The sequence below is a fragment of the Candoia aspera genome, chromosome 9 (assembly GCF_035149785.1).
Source record: "Candoia aspera isolate rCanAsp1 chromosome 9, rCanAsp1.hap2, whole genome shotgun sequence".
Classification (NCBI taxonomy): Eukaryota; Metazoa; Chordata; class Lepidosauria; order Squamata; family Boidae; genus Candoia; species Candoia aspera.
In genome coordinates, this window is record NC_086161.1 from 14,948,685 (window position 1) to 14,962,168 (window position 13,484).

The 13,484-nt window shown below is 40.1% G+C and overlaps 1 protein-coding gene across 1 annotated transcript; it reads right to left on the reverse strand.

The window, feature by feature from the left end:
• Positions 1-1,553: 1,553 nt before the first annotated feature.
• Positions 1,554-13,484, reverse strand: GOT1L1 (glutamic-oxaloacetic transaminase 1 like 1). Its single transcript, XM_063311372.1, has 9 exons — positions 13,373-13,484; positions 11,571-11,755; positions 10,526-10,649; positions 9,706-9,818; positions 8,571-8,663; positions 7,619-7,769; positions 4,429-4,594; positions 3,330-3,472; positions 1,554-1,771 (listed from the first exon to the last, which is right to left on the reverse strand). Exons 1-9 carry the CDS (start codon positions 13,482-13,484, stop codon positions 1,554-1,556), a joined length of 1,305 nt encoding a protein of 434 aa, XP_063167442.1.

Sequence of the window (13,484 nt, forward strand, 5' to 3'; positions counted from 1 at the left end):
AGAAAACTTATAGGGGACAATCTGAATTCCAGTGGAATCTTCCTTCAACCAACCTTTAGAGAAAGGAAGAGATTTTTGTATATGGCCATAACCAGATTATCCTATTTCAGGTTCTGCCCTTCTTTGTGTTGGAGGTTGTGTACATGTGAGCGTACTTGGAACAGGTATCTGACCTGAGCATTGATTAATGAAGTAGGTTTTCTATCTATAACAGAAAGGAGATTGATTTAAAGGATATATAGTGTTGTTGCTGTTAGTTGCCATCAAGTCATTTATGACTCATGGTGGCCCTATGTATAACAGAATGAAATGCTGTTCAGTCAGACAAAGCCTAGCACCTAGCTAACTACATCCTACCAGAAGGTCAGTTAGAGAGCATGTACTCCATACATGCGTATGTGCCTGGGAAGAGAGCAGTCTCCTATACAAAGAGCAGGCAGAGGGATAGAAAGAAGGGACATGGAGTAAATCCATAACTCTCTATCTACACCTTATGGACCCTTTGTGGTCAGTAGGTAATGAGGTACCAAAGAGTTAGTACCATTGGAGTGACACATATTTTAACACTTTGAAGGAGGAAAGGTCTTAAGTGAGACAAGCTTTTAGCTTGGCCCTAGCCCTTCTCTTTTCCAGCAGAAATCCTCAGATATCTGATTAGCATTGATTGGATGACCTGGAAAAAATGAATCCTTGATGAATGGATGGGAACCCAAGTTGCTGTCCAAAGCATGAGTCTCGGCACATGAGCCTTTAACATCATACCCTGTGGACAGAAAGCCAAACAGCAACGTGACTAGTTCTCACTGAAATTTAGTAATTTTAGACAGCATGGTTCAATGACTTACCATATATACTCATGGATAAGCCCATCCATGGATAAGCTGATCCTCAAATTTTTAACCAAGATACCATAAATAATGCACCACCTGCTGATAAGCTGACCCACATTTTTCATGGTATTTTTAAAAACTCAGGGGTCGGCTTATCTGCAGAGGGGGCTTATCCACAAGTATGTATGGGAAATATGGGTACTTTAAAAAAGTATTACTGTATGTACTTGTGAATAAGCTCATCCATGGATAAGCTGAATCCAATTTTTGGGGTGCATTTTGGCACCTAAAACACTTGGCTTATCTGCAAGCATATATGGTAATATTTCTTCAGGATGAGCCATTAAATGGCCTCTCACATAGAATGTTAGCAATTAGGGAGTTCTTATGAATTATCCTTTACTCTGAAATGCTACTTTTTTCTGTGCAGATTATATTATTAGTAGTAGTAGTAATAGTAGTAGTACTATTTCAATCAACAAAAGATTTATTTTTAATTAGCCAACAACAGCAGTTAGAAAATGGAAAAAGTAGATTTTGATGTCTTTCCAAAGGCGCACTATACTCCACAAAAGTCCGTGTCAGATCATTTTAATGATTACTGAGCGCATAGACTCAACATCTGGAAAATGGAGATCATGATTATGATTAAACTTGAGAAACAAATATACTTTGATCAGATCAAGAGTTTCCAAAGTACAGTTTTACTAGAACAATTCCAATTTAAGAAGAATCTGACAAGTCTGTAGAACTCTCTTCAGGTTCTTTGTCAGCCTTTATGGAGAGACAGCTGGGATTTTGGTGAGTGGTGACCAAGACTGCTTCATGGATGCTTTGTGCGATATAATCCAAATTCTTGGAGTTAATACTGCAGATGTTGATCTGCCCATTTGCAAGAAGATAGATGTGTTTGTGCTTCTCTAGGAACTCCACTTGGGAAGCTGGCAGGGAAAGAGCAATGCTTTTCACTTTGGCATATCACCAGCTAAGAAGAAAAGATGTGACTGTAGCATAAATAGGAACAATGTGTGCATCTGCTTTGCATGAATGGCTGGGGGCTTTATGCCGGAAGACTGGCACATATCTAGGAAAACTCCCTTCTACTCTTTAATGTAGGAGGAGGCATTGTGATCCCTGGGGGCACTTTTTCAGCCAACATCCCAAGCTTTCTTCAGCCACAGCTGCCAACACCAGCCAGACTTTCCCAACATTCAGAGGTGGGCAAACACAAGAAAACTTGTCCCATCACCCACTAAATGCAATGGACTTTTCTAGATCTAGTTAACTGGGAGAATAATTAAACCTTAATCACAAGTGAATATGTAGAACCCTATTTGTTTCCAAAACCTTTTGATTTTTTTTTTCACTCCTGGCTAATTTATTAAGTTTTTGATGTGCAAAGCTTCAGTTTGGAAATCTGAGTCAAAGCTGATTTGATTAAATTTTCAGATCAGATCAACTTTGTTAATCAAATTGGAAAGTTAAATGAAACCACTAAATGGATCTTTTCAAATCAATATGACAGTTTGGAATGGATTTTGTAAATGTGCAAAAGCTGATTTTTGCAAATCAAATTGGAAAATCAAAAATTTCAAATAGCTATGAATCCTTGAACTGGGTCAAATCAATGATTAGTATAGAATTCAAGGTTTTGATTGGATCAACGCTGATTTGCACAGTCTCTGTGGAAGATATTTATCTGAATTGTTCAATGATCTGTTTGGATCTTGAATCCACTCAAATAAGTTTTAGTGTGAAAAACTGCAGATATGCATGTTAAGGGAAGGGTCTTTAAATTTTGATCAGCCCCTTGACTACAAAAACAAATAAAGAAGTAAATGAACTGAAGTAATTTGAAGGATTATCATACCCGGATACTTTATAGTTAGTTGGTGTATTCAAAAACACTTCCATGATGCATATAGTCAATAACTTGTTATTCATCCAGTGAGTAGAACATAAGAGAAGCTATGTGCATCCTTGAATTGATTGATCAATTATACCGTTAGCTATTTCATATAACATGCATTCTAAGGAATGTGTGCAATAAACTGCAAAACAGAGTGAATGCAATACAAAATCTATCCTCAAATATCTCAGATAATTGATTCATTTCACTTAGGGGTAATGTAGAGGATTGTTTTGGTGCTTGCTTCCAGATAAGCAAAGTTATTCATTGATTACTCTTGATTTTTCTCTGAAAACTCAAGGCAGCTACTAAAATTAGCTATTCTCCTAATTTTATTCCTCCAACCACAAGCCTATGAGATAGGTTAGACTGAGAGAGAGTAGTGGCCCAAACTTATCCAGTATCTTCCAAATCCAACACTTTTACCACCGACTCCTACTGAATTTATGGTGAAGGAACTCCATGGTTACAACATACCCAGATGCAGAAATGGGAAAAGAAGCCATATAGCAGTTGAAATTTCATCAGTCAGTGGTTAGGAAGGTCTATCCGGGGTTTGTCAACAAACTAGTTATATATTGAATACTCACAGTTCAGCCCAATAAAGCTATAGACTCCTGACTGAGCCGTAAGATGCTCCCAAGAACCTGGTGTTCCCAGAATACGCAACTTCTCTTTCAGCTTTTCCCTAATCAACATAATCCTCTTTACTAGGGTCTGAATACTTTGTTTCCTAAGGAGGATGGAGTTAGGAAGAAAAAAACATGGTGTGCACATTGATCATGTGTATAGAACTGAATCAAAACAAAGGGTTTTTATCTCTTATTACAGCATTTAGTTAGCATAGCAAAGCTGGGAAGACTATGCTATTGCCAAAAATGGCAGTTCTGAAAGGGTACTGGCTGATCCAGCATATTAGCTTTCTCCAACATGATGCCATCCCAAGGTACTGAAATACATCTTCCATCATTCTTAGTAAATAGCTGATAGTAACATTGGCTAGGAATTTTAGGAGCTGTAGTCTAATAATTCAGAAGGGTACCACATTGGGAAAGGCAACTATATACCTTTAAAATTTGCATAGGAAGATCACAGACAATCAATCCTGCAGTTTGGAACTTCCTAGCATATGCATTTTAAAAAGACATTGAAGAAATAATTGGTTAAAAGCAGCGCAAACAAATCATTCCTAGAAATCATTTCTAAGTACGTCAATGGCCAGAGAGTCACGCTATGCTAATAAACACCATTCAAGTTAACTGTTTTGGCCTCTACTTCCAACAAATAAACAAACATCTTTCTTCTCATCAGTCAGAAGTTTGAGGATAGACATGCTGGGAGTTATGAGAATTGAATTCTAACACCACTCAGTTGGGAAAGCTGAACCCTCTTGAGCCAGAGGATAATCCTAATGACTTATTCTAACACTTCTGTATTAACTCACCAAGTGTTTACAAGAACTTTATTCCTATTTTATTTAGATGAGAACACTAACTATGGCAGAACTTCTGAGGAATGCCCTTATTGGCTTTATTCTTTTTTCTCTGTGTTCCCTCACCCCAAGCAAATGGTTTATAACTTTAAAGTATATTCTGGGATACTCTACTATAGCAGATGTATCATAATAGCCACAAGATGGTAACATGCAGAGCTGATCTCATGGTCAATATAAATGGTCTTCCTTCTTACCATTCATACAGACGGGCAGGGCTGGTCAATATCATTGTAATGACCCGAGCGCCCAAGCTGGTGGGTCCAAACCATGTCATGGCTATTAGCCGAGCTATCTGTGAGTGGATTCGGATCAGTGTTTGATTGTCTGTTGTCACCACAATGAGGTTCCCCACTCGTTCATCTGCATGACAAAGCCAAAGAGACACAACATTGCAGTACTTCATGTATAGTACAGGTAATCCTAGCTTAATGACCGTTGCAGCATCCCTGCGGTCACATGATCACAATTTGGGCTTTTGGCAACCAGTTCACATTTATGGTCATTGCAGCATCCCATGGTCATGTGATCATCCTTTTTGACCTTCCCAGCTAGCTTCTGGCAAGCAAAATCAATGGGGAACCCATGATTTGCTTAAAGACCATGTGGTTTACTTAATGACCATGGTGATTCACTTAATGACTACTGCAAAAAAGGTCATAAAATCAGGTCAAATTTGCTTAATGACTGCTTCACTTAGCAACCAAAATCCCAGTCCCAATTGTGCTCATTAAGCAACGACTTCCTGTAGTTGAATCAATGTTTTTATGAAACCAGCTTTCTCTGCACATCCGCCCCTCCCCCAAGCCTCTTAATATTAGGTTTCTTATCATTCCATAAAATACAAAAACTTATTCTGATTCAGTATCTGTAAAATTTTACCGATTTCTAAAAGAAGAGTCCCCAATAAACTTTATTTCAGCGATGGAGTCTTGAAGGGGAATCTACATTTTCTTGAGGATCATATGTTGTCCCAGTAATAGATAGGATCCAAACCAAAAGGAGAGATGGATAGATCTTTTTGTCTTCTTTTTTTCTCATCTCAAAAGTGCCAGGAGAAGCAGGGCCAGATTACTCTTGCCAGAGATCTGAACTGATGTTCATGGAAGACTTTTGAATTAGTCTCAGATCCATCTGATTTCAGGGCTGCAAGTTGTCTAGTCTATCTCTGTTTATTTTATTTTATTTTCTATCCTGCCTTTATTATTTTTATAAATAACTCAAAGTGGCAAACATACCTAATACTCCTTCCTCCTCCTATTTTCCTCACAACAACAATCCTGTGAGGTGAGTTGGGCTGAGAGAGAGGGACTGGCCCAAGGTCACCCAGCCAGCTTTCATGTTAAGGCAGGACTCACGGTCTCCTGGTTTCTAGCCCATTGCCTTAATGACTAGACCAAACTGGCATTTATGACATTCAATTCATCAGATTGTGCTGGGCCAAGCCAATGTCTGGAAAGATAACTTCACAAGACCTACTAGAGATGACCACTGCACTTCTGGTTGTAAGATCTTCTCCCCCTTCCCTCAAAGGAACCATTGCTTCTTGAGTGGTTATGCATCCCATCTTTATCCTTGACTACTCCTAACACACCAGATGTAGAAACAGGGTTCAGCTGGAAGCAGAAACCAGAGCCCACGCACCTCTGAGCTCTGATTCAGGGCTCTCCTGATGTTCTAGGAAATGATGTGGCAGCAAGAACAGCTTCAAATTATTTAATTGCTGCCTGGCTGTTGCTGTGGCTACCTCTCTCTCTCTCTAACTCCTTGATGGATTCTTTCGCTGGACAACTCGCTTGCTAATTCAGCCTCTGTGCTTAGGTCTTGTTTTTTTAATGCTGGACAGCTCCTCTGCCTTTCTGTCACAAGGAGGACTTGAGCCGTTGAAATGACTTAGATAGATGGAAAGAGTTTAATGGGAATAATGAAGGTTGTAGCCCTCTTCTGCTCTCAAAGACAGATATTCAGCCCTTTTCATTTCCCATGTTGCCCACTGAGGGAAAGTTTGATACAGTGATATGAGGGTTGGACAAAGTCTGAAAAGACCTGCATTCAAGTAGCCCTTTGAAAACCGTGCCCTTTGGATATTCTCAGTGCAGCCTATACACAGATGGTGTGAGAATAAAAGCACTAGGAATGAACCACAAGTGCTACATTAAAAAATAAATAATTTCTGGCCTAAGAACTGGGTCAACACTTGAGCTTGTGACATGCCGGTAAGCTTTCCCAATCTGTTAAATAATGTGAGTTGTTCTTTGGCATCACAAAGCAATTTTGCAGAGTATCAGCCAACCCAATTTATGACACGTTAGAATGGCATCCCAAGCTCTTTATAAAACTATCCAAATCCTAAATGATCTATGCACTGAGCCTGGGATTACTGTCAAAAAAAGAATAGACAAATTCTAAGATGAACATTCCAGCCTTGGAAATTCAAGAGCATAATTTCTTTTCTCTTGTATTCAGGGACCTCTAGTGTTTGAACATAAATACTGTATAGTATCTTCTCAGAGCTCTTTTATAAACTAGAGTGTGTCTGCACTTAGGTTAATTACGCATTGATGTGCAAGGATTCCATGGCTATTTTGGAAGAAAAGACCACATCTCAGCAGCAGACCGTGCGTTTGGAATGTATACACCCTCACATTCAGTTGTTATATCTCCCTAAAAGAAGAGAGCAGATGGTGGAAAATAACTCTTCCTGAGACTTGGGAGAACTACTGTTAGCCAGGTGGCAATTTTGAAATCTGTGAGGATTTGTAAAGGTGAACTTTTGAGATTGTACAAATACAGATTAAAGTGTGTGATAATGACAAATATATTCGGCCATGCAGAAAATGGTATAGGTAGTTGATAGCAAATACAGAAATGGGCTTGCGGCTAATCTTGATGAAAATGGGTATATCTGTGCATGAGCAAACTGTTGAAAATATACTTGGAAATGGAATCCAAATGTTTGATCTGAGTCCTAGTAAACATGTTTACCTGTTGAGAAAATAATCCACCTTATCAAGAATGCAAATACCTGTGCACTGTTGCACATAATGATGGACTTGCTGATGGCTGCTACTTCAAAAAGGGCTGACAAACTTATTTATGGCTTGCTGTTTCATAGCTATAGGCTAATTCTAGCACCAGAATCGGAAATCTTCTAATGGAAAGAGACAGAAGTGCATCCAACTTCTTTACACGCATGCCTTCATACAGTCAAGTAAAGATAGCTGGTGCACATGCTGTGGATAAAAGGTGGGGCTATCTAGTTCAATGCCTCCCTCCTGCCCCACATATACTTCCAATTTGTGTAGGAGTTCTTGTGAACTTTTCCCGATGACATTCAGATGGTCCCAGTTCCCAGAAGTGTGGCCAGCTGAGAATGCAAAGACTTACCATACAAGCCAAAGTTTTTAGAAAAGGACTGAGCACATAGAAGCTCAAAACCTTTGTTTACAAAGAGCCGGAGTGCCCAGGCATCCCTGTCCAGGTTTCCTGAGGCCAGTCCTTGAGCTGCAATGTCAAAAAAGGGGAACAGCTGCCTTTTCTGGGGAAACAATGGAGAAGAAGAAGAAGGGAAAGACAGCAGATGTCTTATTATGAATGTGGTTGATTTGTTATTGCAAATGAGTTTAATAGTACAACTTGGCCTCAATGCTGTCTTGTCTTTAGCTTAGAAGTTACTATTCACTGAGAGCATGGAAGTCTCTGCAAGCAAGATTGCGGAGATTATAGCCTCTATACCGAACACAGAAATTATGTGGGCTGACAGAGGGAAAAAGATACATCCAATATTCACTTTGACAGTCCCCAACATGAGTATCAAGTCTTGCAGGCTAGTAATTTTGTATGCTTATTGTCTAAAGCCAATGCATGAATAATGTCTGAGATTTGATGCACAGGCAACTTAACTGTCCTCCGTGCCTCCATTCAAAGGAAAGTAAACCCAGTCATTTTGTTCTAGAATAAGCCAGTCATTGGAAATGAGAGAAGGATGTTTTTGCTGTATCTATTGTTCTGATTCAGATTCAGTGCATTCATATTTACTATATCAATCACGCAGTTATAATTTGATTACCTGCCATAGGAAAGAGTATCATAGTTGCCATGCACCATAGCTTTTTGTTTCAGGTTAGGTAAGTTGAATTAAATCAGAAAGGCTCTTAACTTCACAGGCCTTGCACTTCAGTCTAAAACAACTCACTGTGGGTCAAGAGCAGGGTTTTAACGCAACACAGGCATGGTGCCAACAGGTGGATGCATCACCTTTGCAAGATATTGCTTGTAAGTGTTTCTCTCTACATGTTGTGGCCTCTCTTGTCATGCTTTTTCTGATGTTCTCACTTGCCTTCATCACTGATGCAACTCTTTTCCATTCAGGCGGCATCAAACCCATTTCTTCAGGAGCATGCAGGAATATAATGGAGCCCTTTGGGGCATTCTGCAAGGACATTCAATACAATATTCATCACTTTCAGTGGGGTGAGGACTTTGAGAGTGTTTGCAGGGTGGAAAGCTTAAAAACACACAACTGGGGGCAAAAAAAAAAAAAGATCTACCAATAGGCTATTTACCATCATTACTAATGATGTTTTGGAAGCAGCACAGCTGATTCTAAGATGCTAGGAACAATGTAAAGGAGGATTTGCCTCCATCTTGCATAAGAGTGTGGGCAGAAATTATAGATCCATGGTAGGGTGCATATGCTTTTTCCTGAAAACTGTCCTAGATTCATATCCACGCATATCCTGTTAATGGGTTGGAAGGCAGATAGGTATGTAACGGAGAAGATGTTAATCTTTCTTAGCTCTTATCAACCATAGTAGTAAAATTGGCAAATAATCTAATGTGATGTAGGTCAAATTCCCACATTTTTGTAACAAGTGACTATGCTCTGAAACAAACTGGGATTTTTTGACAGTGGGGGGGGGAGAGGTGTTAGTCAATCAGTCAGTAGCATGCATCCTTTTTTCATAGAGGAAGTAACATCTCAACCTATTGTGGCTAAACTGAGAGAGATCAGATACCCATTCAATTTCAGAAGCAAGCATGGATCTGTACCTGATTTTTGTACACTTCCTTTGAAACCAATTCTCTAACCCAAGGTTTCTCAACCAGGGTTCCATGGAACTCTGGGGTTCCACAAGAAGTCACTAGGGGTTCCCTGGGAGATCATGATTTATTTAAAAAACTATTTCAAATTTGGGCAACTTCACATTAAAGAGGTAAGTTTCATTCTTTATTTTGAGTTTAAGAACACGGTTAATGCATATATTCAGGCCTACCAATGAAACTAATGTAATAATTTTGTAACTTCTGGCCCATATTTGAGCCTGAATGTGCAGGAGTTCCCTGAGGCCTGAAATATATGTCAAGGGTTCCTCCAGGGTCAAAAGGTTGAGAAAGGCTGCTCTAACCACTGCACCAGATGGCTATAGGAACTGTTGCTCTAAGCAAGCATGGAAATTGTGCCCTCCTGGTACCTGCAGTTCTGCCGTGAACTTTTCTATGTCAACTGACAGCTTGATAGGATCCCAGTAATGGTAAGAACGAATGTCTGTAAAGCCAGCAACTTTGAATATGCAACCCAGGGAGCCTGAAAGGACAGGGACAACCATTTCAGCATTTTGTGCCACGTTATTTTTTGATTTGGACTGAACAGCACACACTCATCATACATTATGGGAAGTGACTCATGATTCAGTGACTGAGCATATCATTTGCATTCAGAAGGTCTTAAATTCCATACTTAATTAGAAGTCATTGGGTAACTCAGTTGAAGTCTCTTGAGATCTACTTCATGTGAAAGATGAAAACACTGAGCTGAATGAATCCATGGTGTGTAACAGGTTTGTTGTTGTTATTATTGTTGTTCATGAAATAGGAGATGGTCTGGCTTGGATGTTCCCACCAAGCTGAGGCCAGGTGACAGGTGTGTTCTCAGCCTCCCCATGCTCTAAAACACTAAACCAGCGAAGCCATGATTTGATTGTCTATGTGGCTAGCATCACTACAGGAAGGATTTTTATTGCTGTTAGGCTGTGTCTGTTGGGGCCCACCTGATAAAACTGAATCTCATTCATGTGTAGATCTACACAGATACATCAATAAAGAGATGCATAAAGTCATTTCTGTGATGTTCTGACCACTCAGGAGGGAGATGAGGGTGGCCCACAAAACCTTCTGACCCCTTCATTTGTTCTTGGCATGTCTGATTTTCCTTCCCAGCAATATTTCTAATGGATTGAAGTTTTGATTGTAAGACTAGGCCAAAAGGTAGGGACAAAGAAGTACATTAGCTACCCAGTTGTTGTACAGCAATATAGATAGTTGCTGGAGTTAAATGGTTGGGTCGGTACCAACGATGCAGAAATTCAGCTCCGATCCACACAGCACCTGTCCCACCTATTGTGTGAACACCACCTGCCTGTTTAGAGAGAAGGAAGAGATATTTTTTGTCAAATAAACATGTAGGATTGTCAGCTCAACATTTCAACATTCCAAAAGATTAATTCATCTTGTGCAGTGTTTCTCAACCTCAACAATTTTAAGATGTATGGACTTCAACTTCCAGAATTCCCCAGCCAGCATGGGAGTTGGGAGTTGAAGTCTACACATCTTAAAGTTGCTGAGGTTTAGAAACCCTGGCCTAGTGGATGAGAGAGCAAGATGGGGAGGGTTTACATATTGATTTAAACCAAAATGTGCTTGATCTGATTTTGTCTCATTGAAATGTAAACCATGTTTTATAACTTACCATGTTGTACAAACTCAACTAATCATGGATTGTTTAATAAGCCATGGTTAAACAATTCACTACTTAGAACACAATATGAATGCAGGCAGAAAGTGAGAAAGGCAGAAGGAGAATATACTGTAGCTATCCTGTTTCAACAGGCAACCTAAAAATTGACTCTGGGTCAACAGGCATTTGGTTAGTGTTGATGACTACTTCTCAGCCTATTAGTACTCTGAAAGATTTAAGCATCTCTCCTTCCTTCCTTCCTTCCTTCCTTCCTTCCTTCATTGAAGCAAGTCTTCTCAAGTCTGGGCAAAATCATAAGGCTCCAATTTTCTTTGACATGAGCAACAGGACAGGACAGAAACCTTTTTTTTTTTTCATGATCATTCCCAAGCTGATAATGGCCTTAAATGTTTTTTCCTCCCATGTTATGGCAACAAGATAAACTGTCATAATTAAAAGAAAAAGATTCTAGGGCACCATTATTTCCAGCGGGACTCCATATAAACTTCTGAATTTAATCAATAAGGAAAAAAATATCAATTTGTTCCTTCCATATCTCTATCTCCCAGGGGCACATCCACACACATATAAATATCCCCATACCCTGTTGTCTAAGAGAGCTTGGTTGTTCTTGCCAATAACCAGTTCCATGGCTGTTTTGGTGAACTCCACAATGCCCAGCTCTCTGATGTATTCATGGTCCAAGGTGGGGTCTTGAGGGATTTGCAACAAAATTTGTTGCACGACTGGTGGGATCCAGATTTCATCAGCACTATCAGTGTGGCATCCTAGGAAAAGCAACAGAGTTGGCCTGAGATATACCTGCCAATGCTTCAGGGAGGAAAACTGGGGCAGTCAGTGCACTGTTATTTTCATACCAAGGGTCACTGCTTGAACCATTTGAACTCAATAGAATAACTTATGGCTACCATATCTGAAAGTGGAGTCTCCTGATAGTCACTGTAACTGGAAACACTACACAGGATATACACTGTATAAAAATAGAGAAATCTCCCCCTCCAAGGGGTATGTGGAAGTCATGTAAAACCCTGTACACTGGGGCATGATATAACAACTGTATCCCTCTGAGATCTTAAGGGAAAGTGGATTGTATCTACCTAACCGTTCTCTGAATAGCTACACAGAAGGGGCAAAGATTCCTCCCTGGTTTATATAGACCATGAAGTCTAACACTGGGCCCCCTTTTCATTGGGGCATGTATTTTATTTAAGTACAGATATTGACCAGACCTTTCACAAATCCACTAACCTCATGTGATCACAAAAAGGGCCTTTTCAGTAGAATGACCTTTCTACAGATGTACACCCAGTACCTAGGTTATAGTCTTTACTCTACCAGTTGAAATACTCATTTTGCTATATCTGTTGGTGCTCCATATTTTTCTTCTTATTGTGCTGCTTTCTATGTTGGTTTCATATTATCTTCTTCATTGTATTTGATGATGTATATGCAGGGACTACAGCCCTAGAGGCAAAGATGACTAGGCTTAGACTCTCATACTTTGGGCGCATCATCAGGAAAGACCGATCGCTTGAAAAGGACATCATATTTGGTAAAGTCAAGGGCCAGCGGAAAACAGGAAGACCTTCAATGTGATGGATTGATACAATTACAGCAACAATGGATGCAAACATTGGAACAGTCAAGCATATGGCGCAGGACTGAACAGCATTTTGTTCTGTTATACATAGGGTTGCCATGAGTCGTAAACGACTCAACGGCAACTAACAGCAGCAACAACAGCACAACATTGATCCCATATCTCCACACCTCCTGTTCTATCCTGAGGGCTGAGCATTTGACAGCTCCTCATGGTGATTCTGGAAGACTTCCATACTCACAAGATTTCCCAGAGAAACACTCCAACCGGTAGGGGAACTGTACTGTTCAGAGATAAAAAGTGGAAATGGCTGCCATGTGGTTTCTGGAAACCAGATCTTATCATCAAAGTTTGGCGTGGATTATAAATCCTATTTTTGTGTATGTGTGCATTTGAGTCAATATTGACTCCTGGCAACTGTCTCGACAAGTCCCTGCAGTCTTCTTGGCAAGGTTTTTCAGAAGTGGTTTGCCTTTGCCTGCTTCCTAGGGCTGAGAGAGGGGGACTGGCCCAAGCTGGCTTTCTGCCTAAGGCAGGACTAGCATGATCTCCTGGTTTCTAGCCCGATACCTTAGCCACTAGACCAAACTGGATCTAAATCCTAGTTACCAAGAATTAAAATGGGGCTGTGTCAGATTTGGACAGTAGCTAAACCACAAACCTAAGTTACTGCAGTGCCTCATAGGGGATGAAATGGCAGCATGCAGATGAGAGTCAACAGGATTTTTGAGCTTGGCATGCAATCTAAGCAGAGGTATTCATGTCTGAATAAGAACTGATTTACCTCCATGGCCAAGGCACACTTTTTGAGGTGAGGGATCTTCCCTGTAGACATCCAAGGGAAAATCTATTGCTGTGGCCAAGGGAACATCAAGGAAGACAGAAAGAGCCGCCAT